The sequence below is a fragment of the Sus scrofa genome, chromosome 13, assembly GCF_054392235.1.
Source record: "Sus scrofa isolate SSC_HxYL_T2T_F1_AM1 chromosome 13, Sscrofa_HxYL_maternal_Yorkshire_Landrace_v2.0, whole genome shotgun sequence".
NCBI classification, from domain to species: domain Eukaryota; kingdom Metazoa; phylum Chordata; class Mammalia; order Artiodactyla; family Suidae; genus Sus; species Sus scrofa.
The window spans coordinates 207,811,133-207,827,991 of NC_139395.1; the positions used below are offsets into that span (position 1 = coordinate 207,811,133).

Below are 16,859 nucleotides of genomic sequence, written 5' to 3' on the forward strand. Positions count from 1 at the left end.
CAGTGTGCACAAGCTGGGGTGTTGGCAGGACTCCATACCTGCTCTGTGCCAATTGTTAATAGGCTAAAGGAAGACATTCATGGGAATCCCTTTAATGCCACCAGGCCAGAAAACCTGTGAACTGTCCTAATAAATTTTTACTCAAGCCAGTCAGTGTTTCCAAGTTGCATACAACCCTAAGAGCCTTAAGGATACCAAACCTGTCTAAACTTTCTGTAAGGTTCTCTATTAGGATTTCTTTGATGAACTCTTTAAGATTTGAGTTTATCTAATCTAAGACTCAGCCATATTGCTTCCAAATTACTTTGAAATACCAAAAATATAAAATTTCAAAGTGTTATTCAGGGACTGTATTTAACACACATAGTAGCACTAATGTTCTGTAAAATAAACTTTTTAGTGTTCTTTGTTTTAAAAAACCCACTGTATAAAAACTGATTTGGTAATTTATACATCAGGAGACTATTTTTAGTTGCATCACAAGTATCTTTCTTTACCACCAGAACATATGTTATTTCAAGTCAGCCATTCAACACATCACTCAATACTACTGAGTCACCAGTCTTAGTCTTAGGAATTTTCAGAACTGTGAAAAATACTCAAATCTGGCCCAAGGATTGACTTTCTACACAAGGTCTTCCAAACCTCCCCCATAGAGCACTTAATATTACACGCACTTCCTAGAGGGAGTAAATATCAGGCCTCGAAGGCCACCTGGTCTCTGCTGCAACTATCCAACTCGGCCATTCCCTTGTAGAAAGTAGCAACAGAGTATGTAAATACACGATCAGGGCCATGTTCCAAACGTTACGTACAAAAACAGGCAGCAGGCCAGATTTCTAACAGGCCCCTAATAACTCAGGTGCCACAGCTAATTTTATTAACAAGGCTGAGACAAAATAGGTTACTAGATCCAAGAACAATGGTTCTCAGACAATGAAGTTTTAATAGTAACAAGTTTATTATATCATCCAGTGGAGGAACAAACACAAAACACTTCTTAATTTAAGGAGAATATGAAAACAGGCAATTTCTAGAGTACTACTACAAATACAGCCTTTGCCTAGAGTAAAAATTAAAGCCATTCAATCATTTTGGTCATCATCCCAGTCTTTCTTGCCACTTGGAGGCTTAGGCCCACCAGCTGGTTTTGCCATGATGATCTGCAAAACAAAATCCATAAGCTTCAGAATGAAGAGAAAGAATACTCTTCTGTTAGCCTGATTCAACATTAAGCAATCATCGCCAATGAGCAATCTAGAATACACTGCATATGAAGTATTGCAGCATAATGTTAATTAGTTTCCAGCAGTATGAGTTTTCTGCTTTTGTGGACACTAACAGCAATAATTTCACACAGAAACAAGGGCATTCTAAGACATGCACTTCAACACCCCAATGCGTCAAATATGAAAAACATCTGCATGCATCACTGGTATAAATCAGTCTGGCACCTGATTTGCTATTTATATATGAGATTCGTCTTGCCAACCATCTTTATCCCAATTTCCTTGTGGTTTAGGAGCTTTAGGTCCACCTGCCAGTTTTGCCATTATAATCTAAAGTAGTTGATACACAAACATACATTAAGGTCAACACTGAAATTTTCTAGTATGTATAAATAACCATTCAAGTGCAGGAAGTGTGAGTTCATACACAAAAGAATCCCAAGCACCTAGTTGCCTGGAAACTTAACATACCAGAAATCAATTTACCTAGAAATCGCTAATCCAGCATTTTCCAAGTATTACCATTTAGCACTTTAAAAGGATTTATGTTTGGGCAAAAAAAAGGGAGGAGGGCTGTCAGCTTGGGGCTCAAATAGATTTGGGAGAAGTTTGAGATAGCTGGCTTTCCTCTGAGTAGACTTCTCAGACTGACAGACTTCACAATCACTTTCAATAGTCCCCCCCCGCCCTTTTCTTCGGAAGCTGCTTTCCTAAAGAAACCTAAATCTGAAGTTCTTGGAATAACATTTTTCCACCTGAGGACAAACTCGGACTGAATTAAGGACTTTACATATAATTTTAAAACCTGAGTATGGTTTTGATTAAGAAAAGAGTACCTAAAATAATAGTTCTCAAATTTTAGTGGGCATCATAACCACCTGAAGGGTTATTTAAAACAGACTAATGGGACTCTGCAGAGTTTCTGACTCAGAGAGTCTGGGAATTCATAATTTTTAACAAGTTCTTAGATTATGCTGATGCTACTAATGAGGGGCTAATTTGAGAACTAGAAAAATAAACACTTGAACAAAGATTAATCTAGCCCTACTACACTGTCCAAAGCTTAAAAAACCTGATTTACAAGTCTTTTTCCAGAGTACATGCTATATGCAAAATTAGGTACAACTATATTAAAAAGTACAAGTTTGTTACAGTTAACACAAACTGGTTAAAACAGTCAGATGGGTTTTTCAGATACATATCCCATGTACAGCGCCAAGGGGCCCGTAACAATGAATACCTCCCCCTAAGGTAAAACAAAACACAGCCTTCCCAGTATAAAACCAAAATTCAGAAGTACCTGTGTGGGTAAACTGCTTGTTATTAACACCACTGTCTTGCTAGGACACCTGACCCAAGAGTCCCTTAGGAACTTCTACTATTAGAATTTCTGTTTACCTCATGCTTCAATCTACTTAGCTTCTGCCCCTTTCTATTCTTGGGTCTTTTTATTCTTAGCCACATATTAACTTAAAGAACAAACATTTCCTTACGGCTCTCATTATTTTTAAAAATCTTCAAAAAACATTAAGAAAAAAAAAAACCCCTCCAAAAACATAGTCTTCCACTAAAAACTACCTAATAAATGGATGTAAAAACATCCTATTAATAAATGGACATGGACATCCAGTCTATGATTATCTCCAATGAGCTGAAACTGGACCTCCAGTTCCGTATTTGGTCATCTTATCTAGGGAAGTGTTCTTCCTTGACCAAAGTGAAATTCGTTTTGCTATATTTACAACCATTGGTCCCTTACTGTGCTGAGAATAAGTCTGATTTCCTTTTCATTTCTACCCAAAACTTGCTTCTCTTGATCAATTTGGCATGAATTTCATTTAATGATTTATACTGTGCCCCTAACAATTAAAATGTTCTATTTGAAAATAACTCATTACTTAATAATCATGTCTACTTTCTTTTCGGCCGGGCCTGCAGCATGTGGAAACTCCTGGGTCAGGGACTTAACCCACACCACAGCATCAACCTGAGCCACAGCAGAGACAACACCAGAACCCTAACCCACTAGGCCACTAGGGAACTCCTAATAATCACTTATAGAACTCTGTGGGAAGATAGATAAAATTAATTTACTAGAAAACACATTTTTTGGAGTTCCCTTGGTTGCACAGCGGTTAACATATCCGACTAGGAACCATGAGGTTGCAGGTTCGATCCGTGGCCTCACACAGTGGGTTAAGGATCCAGCATTGCCGTGAGCTGTGGTGTAGGTGGCAGACGAGGCTTGGATCCTGAGTTGCTGTGGTTCTGGCATAGGCTGGTGGCTACAGCTCCGATTAGACCCCTAGCCTGGGAACCTCCATATGTCACAGGAAGCGGCCCAAGAAATGGCAAAAAACAAAAAACAAAACAAAAACCACATTTTTGAAAAATTATAAATTCCCCTTTATCTCTGAATCCAAATGGTCTTTACCACTTTTCTGCTTTACTGTTAATTCCTTAAAAATACTGGCAGAAACACTATGGCATAATTTGTCAGAGAAGAAAAAAATGTAAGCACTAGATTCTATCATCTCTACATCTCCTTGAAGGTGGTACAGGAGTTTTCCCTTAGATACCTTCCAAGATCCTCAGTGGATGCCCGAAACTGAGTACAATCACCATATATACATTGTTTTTTTCCCCATACAAACCATAAGGTTTAATTGATAAAGTTAAGCACAATAAGAATACCGCAATTGGTGGCATCGCTTCTCTTATGCTTTGGGACCATAAGGGTTACCTGAGCACAAACACTGCAACAGCATGACAGTGGATCTGATAACTGAAAGGGCTCATGGGCAGGTAGCTTACACAGCGTGGATACAATGAACAAAAGGGATGAGTCATCCTGCAGCAGGACAGCATGGGCTTTCATCATGCTACTCAGAATGGCATGTAATTTAAATTTTATGAAGTATTGATTTCCAGGATTTTCCACTTAATATTGTGGGATTGCATTTGACATGTGGGTAAACTGAAACCACAAAAAGCAAAACTGCAAATGGCGGGGGGGAGGGGGCAGGTACTATAGTGTGCAATACCAGTTTCAAGGCTTTATGGCCCTTCCATGTTAATATTCCAGATTATAGTTCTCTGGATTATTTCTACAAAGGGATTCTTATACTAAGAAACCTTGAAAACTATGAATTTAAATCAGATTTATTTTACCCATTCCAGTTCCTAAATGGCAAAGGATTCTTTAACTAGAAAAACCTTCATTTTAAATTAGCCGAAATACATGCAATAAAACTTAAAACTATAAAATGGAAAAAACCACAAATTTTTCAAGGAGGTACTTTGAATAAAATGAGAACTGTGCTATGTTCTACTTCCATGTAATACACACTGAACTACATACAAATTAGCATTATTTAAAGATCAAAATTCTACTTCTCACTTACCTGATCCACTCTAAGTACAGTGACAGCAGCATTCGTAGCCAGTTTGATAGCCCAGTATTTTCCCAGGTAAGTATCTAGAACACCAGCTTCCAACATGTCCTTTACAGCAGGAACTTCAGCCTGTCAACACAATTTTCATTCTTTCACTTAAGAGTTCACGTGAAAAAGTTTAACAAACATGGCTACTTACTTAAGGAAAACTTAAATTCTCCTCTATCAAGCTATATAAAAGGCTAATATGAAAATCACTTGCTCAAAATCAGAATGTCTTCTGATTTTTCTTTTAAACTTAGTATGTCTACTTTCAGGTTGTGCATTCATGAAATAAGACATGTAAAAAATTCAGTACTTTTTCAAATACCTCAATATCTAATCCAACATTTTTATTTCCTTCTTGATGTACTGCATAAAGTTTAGAGATTACTTCATTGGCCTTAACTCCAGAGTTTTCTGCCAGTGCCCGGGGAATAGATTCAAATGCCTCAGCAAACTTCTTAATGGCATACTGTTCAAGTCCAGGACATGTCTAAAACAAACAAACAAAAAAAAACGTGTTTATTACTGAACTCTATTCAAGCAACAAGAAGGTCAGTTCATACACAGAAAGCCATATACCTCTCCATATGATGTGATCTGTTTGGCCAACTCAATTTCTGTTGCTCCACCTCCAGGTACAAGACGTTTATCCTGTAATACACAATTAAAGTCACCAAGCAGCAGTTTCCGGTTTTCTCATCTTTTCAGACTCCAGTAATCTATGAGACTATAATAGTTTTTAATCAGATTTAATAAGTTTTGTAAAATCCAAGTTCTAATTATAAATTTCATAAAAATGGAGTGATTTTGACAGATTATCTTACTGCACAAAGTGTCTGCTATACAAAAAAGAAAGACCAAAATTAAAAATGACATCACTGTTTCTACAGATACAGCACTAAGAATAGTGCTGAAGCAACCGAAGGTACATTAGAACTGAAGACCATGATAAACTACCCCTTTAAAACTGTTTTTAAAAAAGCTTTGATTTGCTGTTGATTCCTTTACATATTCCATTTTAGAACACTGGAGCTCCCGCTGTGGTACAACAGAACTGGCAGCATCTTGGCAGATTCGATCCCTGGCCCAGCACAGTGGGTTAAAGATCCTGCATTGCTGCAGCTCTGCCATAGGTCACAATTGTCTTAGACCTGATCCCTAGCCCAGGATCTCCCTATGCTGCAGAGCAGCCAAAAAAGAAAGAGAGGAAAATCCATCAGCAACAAATACCTAATGGTCTTAAGAAAAGTGCTTTGTTTTACACAAGTGATTTTTTCATTTTGAAGTTCTCAGAATGTTCAAGAGTGTACAAACTCTGTTTTTGAGGACTTAAAAATTGCGAAATTAAGACTACTGCTAATACTGACCCTTGTGAGAACTTTGAAAGTATTAACACCATCATCAACTGCCCTTTCTATATCATCCATCAGATTGTCTGTTGAGCCTCGAAGCACTATGGTGGAAATGGCACCATCTTCCTTTTCTGTCAATAAAGTAAATATATTTGGGGATTAGTAAAAGAAAGCCAACACCCCACACTTCATATACATGTTTTACCATTACTACTTACCGTGCTTAAAAACAACCACCTGTGTATCTCCAACCTCTGAGAGGTAAACACTGTCACAATGTCCCATTTCTTCAAGGACAGGGGGAGTCTGTGAGAAAATGACTCTTGTAATAAAAACAATACAAATAGGTTCAACTATCTTTTAATGTTGTCCAAAATACATACCAATCTAGGAAGGGCTGTGGCACCAACTGTTTTACATAGTCTTCTGAGATCCCATTTTGAGTTCAGCCTTTAAAAATCAAAGCAAAGACCCTTAACAAAAACATTAATTCCATGAGATACCATAGTTAAATGAAGAGATTAAACAGGAAATAATTTTGCCCCAAGTCACACTGTTTTCCCCTGAAGGTTCATGCCCAGAGTAGGTCTGGATTGCACTGTGCAAACCAGTCATCAGCATTTACGGCATTGTTCTAGAACAGAGAGAGTTCAAGTCTCCTCAGAATGTCAACTGCATGTTCCGTGAGAAAGAAGTGATGTACTCTGCATGTTGCGTTATGTGCTAGGAGAGATAAATAAGTTGTCTACTGCAACCCACAAATGCAGTTCAATGAATTTAAAGTCATATTCCTGACCTCATACTCTAGCTGACAGTGTGTTATTAAGCTTGTGTCTGGTCTCTTGAAGCTCTTCCTCTTCAATAAATGACAGCTGCTGACTGCTCCTTTAGCTCTTAGCCTAAAGGGAAGTTTTCTCAGAGGTGTCTCCTGTTGCCCTAGATCAAGTTAGGTCCCCTTGCTATTGATCTAACACCTTATACTTTCCCCTTTTAAGAGTCTTTCACGGTGTGTTGAATTTGTTTAGTGTTTCACTACTCTAAGGCCGTTTACAATATATGTTAATAGGATGCAGCGCTCTTACCTCACCAACATGATATTGTATTTGTTTGCATAATGAAGAGCCATGTCCGCCACTTTGCCTCCTGTTACTACAACATTTGCACCAGTATCAGCAATAGCTTTGACTTGCGCCTCCATGAGATTTTCTTCTCCCTTACTAAAGTTCATCAATTCTTCAGCAGTCTTTATCAGTACTGTTCCCTAGCAAACAAGCAAGGATTTTCTTCAAAACCATTTCACCACTTTGGGGTTCTAAGTCACAGAGCAATAGTTTACTGAGGAAATAACTTCAACATTCAGGAGAAAATATGAAAATAAATATACACATATTATGAAGAGAATACAAAATCTGTATGAAATTAATAGAAAAATTCAGCTTGTTCCTAGACCAACTCTCCCCCAACTCCCCAAACTGGTGCCTTTACCCTTTCACAGGCATTTTGGTGGAAAAACTGGAGAAACACTGTACTTTTAGGTAAATTACACAGGTGCCCTGACATCTTTCATTTTTCATTGATAGACAAGAAATAGATTAGGATAGAAGGTTTGTGAGAGGTGCAAGCAGGCAGGCACGGAAGCTCTGCTTTTTTTTTTTTTTTTTTTGCTTTTTAGGTCTGCACTTGCTGCATATGGAGATTCTCAGGCTATGGGTCGAAATGGAGCCACAGCCATGCCAGATCCGAGCCGTGTCTGTGACCTACAGCACAGCTCACGGCAACGCCAGATTCTTAACACACTGAGCGAGGCCAGGGATTGAAACCGCAACATCATGGTTCCTAGTCAGATTTGCTTCCACTGCGCCACAACAGGAACTCCTTTAACATGTATTTTTAAAAACCAACCGAATTACAACTGTTACTAACTTCAAATTATATTAGCAAGTATTTTTGTTTTAGAATGCCACAAAGTTTCACTGTTATTTTAAATGTCTTATTGAAAAGCATATACATACTCTTATTTTCTTCACTGAATTTTTAAGTTGTTGAATTTGTAAAAGGTTTTTCCTCAATCTTGACTAGAAGAGCTGAGTATTAGAATATAGACAATACCCCCATCGACTCATTATTTCAAGTTTTGTACTTAGTATTTGAATTAGATATTCAAAAATAAATCAAATTAAAAAACAGACACGACCCTGCAGTGTTCAGTAATTATGCAGTATTCACTAAATTAAGAGCAAACTCTATCTCAAAACTTTAAAATTATAAAACAATCTGGAAGGGCAATCCCAAATTTTTACTTTAAGTTTCTGAAATCTACCTACCTTTGTTTCTGTTATCATGCCATCAAAAGGACAAGAGTACACTGCTATTTTTGCATCTTTGACAGACGTTACATCACCTTCGGTTTCCTTCTTAAAAACCATGCCATGCAATACTGAAGAGGAATGGACACCAGAGCCCTAAGGAGTTGGATACCAAAATCACCACTGATTTCATGAAAATAACACCAGGGCTAATTTAATTTTTTGATTCTGCATGCACCAAAAATACTCGTTTCTGAATAAAGTAATACACCAAGGCAGTGAGTGACTCCTAGTGATGAGTAGGATACAGACATAAAGCATTCAGGTCTGCTCACTACAGGAATCACTGCGGGAAGCAGCAGCTGTTATGAACGGGAGTCCTCCAGGGTACTGGGAAGGATTAAAGATAGAAAACTGCTCTACACCATTCACTCACTCGGTACTGATTTACCTGTCAGTACTGGGGATAGAACAGAGATCAAAGCTAAGTTTCTGATTTCACAAGCTTATGTAACAGGGAAGGTGAGGCAGTACCCAGATAGTCAGAAAACACACATACTTATTAGCTAACACATGCCCTTACGTAAGCTAAACTTAAGTACATTAACAACCATGGGTCATTGTGTAAAACCACTACAGTCATTCATTTTATCAAGCGTATTCTTAGCAAATACATACTTTCAATATTAAAAGTATGCATTTTTTAATTACAGAGCAAGAGAACTTCCATATCATTCAAAAGTGTTATAAATCAGCATATATGAAAAAATGCAAAAAAACTTATTTTGCTTATGAACTACTTTCGACCTTCTGGCTGTCACGGAAAAATGATGACTTAAGATAATGTTGATAATCTTTTAAATCTAATAGGCAGTAGTATTTCAATCAAATAATATCAAAATGTTACAATGAAGGCAGGAAGTCCTAAATATCTAAAACCCATAAGGTAAAATTTAGGTTAACAGCTTTTTTACATGAAAAAAAAGACCTATCTAGATAACATTAATGCATTTTCTAAACTTACCAGAATCTTACAAACTCTGATGTTATCAACATTGAAATGGCCAGAGTCAGGAAAGATAGATACTGTTAAGAAAACAAGACGTATCAAAAGATATGGTGAGACAAGAGAGAAAATATCTTAGTCACATTAAGACATTTCAATTTTGGATCTTTCATTTACTGATATTTACTCACCACATGCCTGAGCAATGAGCTTGGCCAGAAACGCTTCATTGCCATACTGTTTACTCATTACTGAGGTATGAAGTAGAGATGACACTTCATCAACATCCCGGAGATTTTTTGCAGAACAACACACCAAGTCAGGAAGAATCTCATGGGCTTTTCTGCAGGCTATTTCATAACCTTCTATGACCTTAAATGTAAAGGGCAAAACTTTTCTTTAAAATACATATTTTGACACGACTTAAAGTAGCTTATTTTCTTAACACAATAAATATGGGTATTTATTTTCAATACAAAAAGACAGTATACTTCCAGAATAACATTCACAACAAAGCCTACTAGTTAAGGGTATAGGCTTTGGTGACAGCCCAAACTGAAACCTAACTGCCACTTATTAGCTACTCAAACAAGATTTTTCTAACTTAAGGCTCACTTTCCTTATCTGAAAACAGACAGTATTAATTTGAATAAGCCCCACTCACAGAGGGTTGTTTTTTTTGCTTTTTAGGGCTACCCCTGTGGCATATGAAAGTTCCCAGGCTAGGGATCAAGTTAGAGATACAGCTACCAGTCTACACACAGCCATGCCAGATCCGAGCCTCGTCTGTGACCTACACGATAGACCATGGGAAAGCCAGATCCTTAACCCACTGAGCGGGGCCAGGGATCAAACCCGCATCTTCATGGATCCTAGTCGGGTTTGTTTCCACCCAGCCACAAAGGGAACTCCTCATACAGTTCTTTTTTTAAAATTATTATTATTACCCAAATTTATCATATCTGTAGATGTATAATGATCATAACGATCTAATTTCACAGGATTTCCATCCCACAGCCCAAGCACATCCCCCCACCCATACGGTTCTTTTAAGGATAGAATGAGGAGTTCCTGTCGTGGCGCAGTGGTTAGCGAATCCGACTAGGAACCATGAGGTTGCGGGTTCGGTCCCTGCCCTTGCTCAGTGGGTTGACGATCCAGCGTTTCCGTGAGCTGTGGTGTAGGTTGCAGACGCGGCTTGGATCCTGCGTTGCTGTGGCTCTGGCATAGGCCGGTGGCTACAGCTCCAATTGGACCCCTAGCCTGGGAACCTCCATATGCCATGGGAGCGGCCCAAGAAATAGCAAAAAGACAAAAAAAAAAAGGATAGAATGAGATACTACATGTGGAGTATATGCACTACAATGCCTGGCACAGAGAAAACTATCCAATATTAGCTATTACTGCAGCAGTGAGTCTTATTTCGGTTTGAAATAGTAGGTATACATAGCCAAAAATGAAACAGGAATAGTTTATAAAATGAACACTCACTTCTGAAACTGACAGGCCAATTCTCAGAAGCTCTTCAGCTAATTCCAGAAGAGCTCCAGCAAAAACCAGAACAAAATTCGTGCCATCTCCAACCTCCTGCTCCTGCATGTGAGAGGCCATTACGATCATTTTTGCAGCAGGATGCTGTACCTGGTAGAAGAGGTGTGAATTAAAAATATCAAGTTAAAACACTTGATCCTTAAAGCAATATACAACTGTTCATTTCCACTTCTTAAACTAATGGACTCCAGTCTCTCTGTAGGCCAAAGTAACTCACTTGATCACACCACTACACACTACCTGGTGTGGAGACAAGACAATTCAAGTCCCCCAGGCCTGCGAGCACAAATGCATGACCATAAGTGAAAATAACTTTTCAAAGGGTGCTTTAGTAGTCAGTACCCTTATGTATGCAATAGGTGCATCGACATACATAAGGTTCAGAATATTGTACGTTCACTAAATGAAAAAAACAAAGTAATTAGAACCACTACACACTAAGGCATTTTTATTAAAAAAATTTTTTTGCCATGCCCTTAGTATGCAGAAGCTCACGGACCAGGTATCAAACCCATACCACAGCAGTGACAATGCCAGCTCCTTTACCCACTAGGCCACCAGGGAACTGCCCGTACCACCCCCCACACCCGCATTAAAAAAAAAAAAACCACAAAACTTCAGAAGTGCTAATAAAATAGACATGATTTTACCTGGTCATCAGCCTCAATTTCTACACATATTCTTATTGCAAGGGGTTATCAATTATAGCGTAAAAAGGAATATAAAAATATTTCTTTAAAAAAAGGTGCATTAAAATTTTAGGTGGTCTTTCCTTAGGGTTTAGATGCTTTTTAAGAAATAAGGAATGTGTTCAACAATGGATAGCGGTGAGAAAAGTAAAAAGGTGACACTGTGGTTTATCATGAAATCAGCCTCGTCGTCATACTTGACTACTTACCTTCTGACAGCATCACAGAGAACAACAGGTTCACAACGACGAGTCCCTCCACAAATATCTTATGGAATTAAATTTGTTTTGTTCATTATTATTAAGACTCTATCGTTATTTAAGAAGTCGAAGAAATGTTAACCTATCCACAGAGTTTTGTTTAAAAGGATTCATTGCTGTGTTTTAAGAGCCAAGTTCAGGAAACATCCCCGAGATTGAACACATTCTTCAATTACAAAGCAGCTGGTTGAGAAATGGCTGTGTGTGTGTTTAGATGCCAGACCGTCCACCTAACCCTGCTGGCAGCATCTATTCTACAAACTTCTGTAACATCAAAACTGCAGGTGAACAAAGCAAAATTCCAACAACTATTTCCACAAAGACAATTTGTTTTAAACCGGTATGGCTGTTTCTCCGTAATAGAAAAGTTCACTTTAGTGACACGCTACGGAATAAGACAACATATTCAATTTAATATGATTATTAGCAAATACATTTTTATCCCTACGAATTCCTCCATAAATAATTTAGGAGATTAAACTGCAGTTGTCAACATGTTGAACATAATGAAGCTTTTCATAATTAGGAAAATCTGTATGATACATCTTCAAGTTGGGGCAAAAAAATTCCTTAACATACAGTCTAAAATAAGTGGCTTCTTCTATGTTAAACTATACTGAATTTCTAACATCACCAAAACATGTCTTGGCTTTTTTAAAGAAATCACTTACTTCCAGCTCTCTTAAAATAGTTGCTGCATCATTTGTCACAAACAACTTCTCCAGGTGGTTGATGACCATTTTGTTCATTCCTCAAAAATAGTAATTAGAAAAAGACATCCATCATTACTTAAATCCTTCTCCAAATACTCAAGAAAATCTAGTCAAGAAATACAAATTTGTATCCATTACTTAAAAGAATTTTGTAAAAACTCAAAACACACCCCCTAATTTTTAAAATTATTTCATGGCCCCATGGCTTTTCCTGACTGTGCTCCAGTACTTTCCTTCCTTTGTACTCTCCTAGAACGTTTACTATGGAGGATGCCAATTTCATGATATTTTTGTTCAATAAATACAAATTACATTAACATGTACAAAGACTGATGCAATCTACTTAAAAGTACATTAACTTTTTTGCTTACTCCATAAATTTGTATCAGTTAATTCAGTTGATGGTAAGAGGCAAGAGAGAATACTTCTCCCTTAAATTATTACTTTTTTCGGCAAGCAAGCAAAGTCTTCATTACGGGAAAGCAAACAGCTCCCAGGACAGCTGGGAAGGGGAAGACGTGTCCCCCTCTCTACTGCCCTATAGGGATTTTTATCCCTTAAAGATGGGGGTTACCAACATGGGGGTCCAGAAAGATGTGGTTTTCTTCCATTGGGCTTGCCCAGTTACCTCTATCAGTCCTTGTCCAATAGAGTTTTTTGGGATGGAAATGTCCCATAAGTCCCTTAAATTATGATGTCACTTTATATAAAAAAACTATAACCACATCTGTGACAATGTAGAACACTAAGTACTATCTCAATGGTGAAAGGGCCTTAACTTTTCTATCCTCTCAATAGGACAAAAAGTAACATTTTGATTCCTACTTTTCTAAAAAGATCTGAATTGCTAGTTACAGATTAGATATACTGTACTGGTGTCACTGAACTATGAACTAATTTTCAAAGTAATACTGTATTATGGCTAAAAATATCAATTCACATGTAATGTCTTCAAAACTAATTTCAAAGAACCAGTACACAAAATTCTATTACTGTATCTTTTAAAACATGAATTTAGAAATTACCATTTGGGGAGTTGCCATCATGGCTCAGTGGTTAATGAATCCAGTGGTTAGGAACCATGAGGTTGCGGGTTCGATCCCTGGCCTTGTTCAGTGGGTTAAGGATCCGGCGTTGCCGTGAGCTGTGTGGTGTAGGTTGCAGAAGCGGCTTGGATCCCGCGTTGCTGTGGCTGTGGTGTAGGCCAGTGGCTACAGCTCTGGGAACCTCCATAAGCCACGAGAGCGGCCCAAGAAATGGCAAAAAGACAAAAAAAAAAAAAGAAAGAAAGAAAGAAATTACCATTTGGTCCATATGCTGTACGAGTCGTTTGGGCAAGCTCCTTGCAAGCCTGTATGTTCCTGTAGACAGCCTCTTCTAAACCTGAAAAATGCTGTAAAAGAAAACTTCTGATTTTACAGGACAGTAAAACTCAACTTTCTTCATCTGTAAAATGGGGGTAATATAACTGTACCTGTCTCAGAGGATTGTCGAGACTATCAAGCAAGATTTATATATGTTAAATATGGGGCTTGGTATTCACAAATGAGCCATGAATTCGCCCAGTAGCTAAATGAATGAATAATAAAAGCATGACGTTTTTAGGGACTACAGACACCCACCTCCTTACATCAGAACAAAAGCCTATAATCTTCTTAAATTGTGAAAAGTGCAGGGAAGAGAGCTAAGAGTCATTACAGAAAGCATATGAACTATTTCAGGTAAAAATACCTTTTTATCAGTACTTTGTAAAAGCTGAAATGTGGTATGAATATTTATGGTGTTAGAACCCAAGCACCATAAAACCAGCAGTTCTATGTTCACTGGGAGTTAGCATTTCTGCCTCATTAATGTTTAGGAACTAAAGCACACAGATTTTGAACACGCTTTTGAAATGCAACACAATTCCAATGCGTACACACTGAAAACTGCCAAACTGCTCATAGTACTAAAATTCTCGAGTTTTACAAGGGACTTATTTTAGACTTGGGATTTGCTTGTGGTTTCAGATAAATTTAAAGAGCCTACTGTTCTCATGAATATTTTTATAGAGCTGTTTTGCCCTATGTAATAACCACTAGCTGCAAGTGGATATTTAAAGTACTTAAAATTTCAGCCCCTCAATTGCACTAGGCACAATTCAAGTGCCCAGTAGCTACATGTGGCTAGTGGATGCCACACTGGACAGTGCTGATACAGAACATTTCCATCATCACACCTAGATAATGTGTATATTCCATAGTATAGAGCATGGCTTTTGCAACACTCATAAAGGGAACTGGGATCCAAATAAGATTAATAACCACTACTTTAGATCTGTCTGTCTTCACGGACACAGGTAGACTTAAAATAGCACTTAATCTGATCTCCTGCCTTACACTCTTGTTTTTCTCCTTATGCCCATTTTCTGAGGAACAATCATGTCATTATAAAGCAGACCCTCTCAAACCCTTCGATGACTTCCCATCACTCTTAGCATAAAATGTAAATTCCTTGTCAGGGCCACAAAGCTCTATACATTCTAACCCTTGCCCACAGCTCTTCTAAATTCATCTCTTACCATTCCTGCCTTTCCTCCATAAGCTTCAGCCCCCTCACCTTTCTTATTTTGTTTTGAAAGGTAAAATCATTCCATCTTCTGGGTCTTTGTACTTAGTGGTCCCCCAGCCTGGAACACTTCTGCCTTTAATCTTGGCTGGTTCTGTCCACCACTAAGCACTTAGTTGAGAGTTCTTGCCTGAGTATCTTTTTTAATTGATCTCCGCGATGCTTCCTTTATTTTTAGAAGCAGACTTTCCTATTTCCTTTATCACTATTTGAAATTATCCTTGTTTAGTTGCTCATTTATTATTTCTGTCTCAGAAGAATAAAAACTGAAAATTTTCAGCCTTTTAAAAAGTGAGCAATGTTGTTTTCAGAAAAGCTCTTTCAGCAATATTTACATTAGACCTTGATACTTACTTGCTATTCACATTATCCCAAAAGTGCATCCTGCCAACAAGAACCCAGTTCCCTAAAACGGTTAGGGTTAAGTGGAACCACACTCATCTATGTTCCTTCAATTAAATACAAAAAATTGGGGGACAAATAAAGGAACATTACTTTTTGAACACAAGAGATACATTTATTCAGTGCTTTAAGATGTTTTTAAAAGACTATGCTTTTGAAATTACGTCCAAGACCTCACCATAACAAAGTAGTTTTACATAGGCCAGGGAGTCACTTAAACCTTTTAGGTTACAACTCCTTTCGTCCAGTCTCAATTTTATATGTATGAGGAAAGCAAGACCCAAAAGGATGTTTTACACTGAGCTAGCTAACCTAAGCTGGGGCCACAAATCACTCGGATTGTAATTAATGTTTATCCTACCATAATGCACTACTTCTGCGAACTAAATGGGGAGCCCTCTGCTCTCATTTGGAAGAAAGCTATCAAGACTATCCTCCCCTCTGCACCACCCACTCCTTGAACTGTGTCAAGCGGTTTCGCCGTTCCCAAAGCAATTTCACCAGCTTCACGTTCTAAAGGAGCGCCTCATCATCGCCGTTTTACCGAAGGATAAAAAAACGCACGGGCCGACGTCACGCCTGACCCGCTATAAAACGCGAAATATAAAACGCGAAGCCTGCGGCTTCGCCCCCCACTCGCCGCCTCTGCCCCCGCGACCCTTCCAGGGGTCGGTAAAGAACCGAAATTCCTGCGGGCCTCCGCGGCCGAGCCCTCCCGAGAACACCTCCCTTTCTGGAATCTTCTCTCCCTCCGACCGCCGTGTCGTGGAAGCATGCCCGGCCCGTTAGTAGGCCTTTCTCCTTCGCCACGACCGCCGCAGCCCTGTGCCGACTCTCCACCACACTCCCCCTTCCTCCTTTTCTTACCTTCGCTCCTTCTTTGAGCATCTGGGCAAAGCCCGGAGCCTTGGGAACGTGAAGCGCCATGACCAGACAGCACGTAGCTGTTCACGCGCCCGCTCAGAAGATCCCGGAGGAAGTGAGGGGCGCGCACAGCCTCCTGGGAACGCAGCGTGCGGCAGCCTCACGCTCCGCCTTTCTCTCCAGCCGGGCCGCCCCTTTCCCGAGCCGCCGGTAGTGAAGCATCGCGAGAAGGAGCAGTTCGCGTAGCCAGACTGAAATGAGGATCCTCGATCAGGTCGATTGATGGGCGGGCCAGGGGCGTGAGCTCTCCATCTTCCGGCCGTCGCACGCGCAGGTTGCCAGACCGCTGTGGCTCGCTCGGGTTTTTCCTTCCTTTTCCTTCCGTAGGCTGCTGCCTGGGATGTTTGAGTTTTATCAGTTCGTACCTGCAAGCCGTGCCT

The 16,859-nt window shown here is 39.1% G+C and overlaps 1 protein-coding gene across 2 annotated transcripts; it reads right to left on the minus strand.

Moving 5' to 3' along the window:
* Positions 1 to 942: 942 nt before the first annotated feature.
* On the minus strand, positions 943 to 16,565 carry CCT8 (chaperonin containing TCP1 subunit 8). Of its 2 annotated transcripts, XM_084991898.1 has the most exons (16): positions 16,423 to 16,565; positions 13,849 to 13,939; positions 12,505 to 12,584; positions 10,825 to 10,974; positions 9,525 to 9,705; positions 9,352 to 9,413; positions 8,346 to 8,483; positions 7,104 to 7,282; positions 6,405 to 6,471; positions 6,240 to 6,327; positions 6,037 to 6,152; positions 5,249 to 5,320; positions 4,995 to 5,159; positions 4,634 to 4,753; positions 1,455 to 1,559; positions 943 to 1,163 (listed from the first exon to the last, which is right to left on the minus strand). In XM_084991898.1, the coding sequence occupies exons 1-15, from the start codon at positions 16,480 to 16,482 to the stop codon at positions 1,467 to 1,469; spliced, it is 1,662 nt and encodes a 553-aa protein (XP_084848024.1). In that variant the 5' UTR covers positions 16,483 to 16,565; the 3' UTR covers positions 943 to 1,163; positions 1,455 to 1,466. The 2 variants fall into 2 exon arrangements, with proteins under 2 accessions (XP_084848024.1, XP_003358947.3); XM_003358899.5 differs by lacking the exon at positions 1,455 to 1,559.
* Between the last annotated feature and the right edge of the window lie 294 nt (positions 16,566 to 16,859).

What these genes read in the sequence shown, in the direction of transcription:
- CCT8 (XM_084991898.1), bottom strand. Translation starts at nt 16,482, where the DNA reads ATGGCGCTTCACGTTCCCAAGGCTCCGGGCTTTGCCCAGATGCTCAAA. An exon ending in TGCTCAAAGAAGGAGCGAAG is followed by an intron (nt 13,940 to 16,422) that starts GTAAGAAAAGGA and finishes TTTCTTTTACAG; the next exon opens with CATTTTTCAGGTTTAGAAGA. An exon ending in TCAGAGTTTGTAAGATTCTG is followed by an intron (nt 8,484 to 9,351) that starts GTAAGTTTAGAA and finishes CCAACTCCTTAG; the next exon opens with GGCTCTGGTGTCCATTCCTC.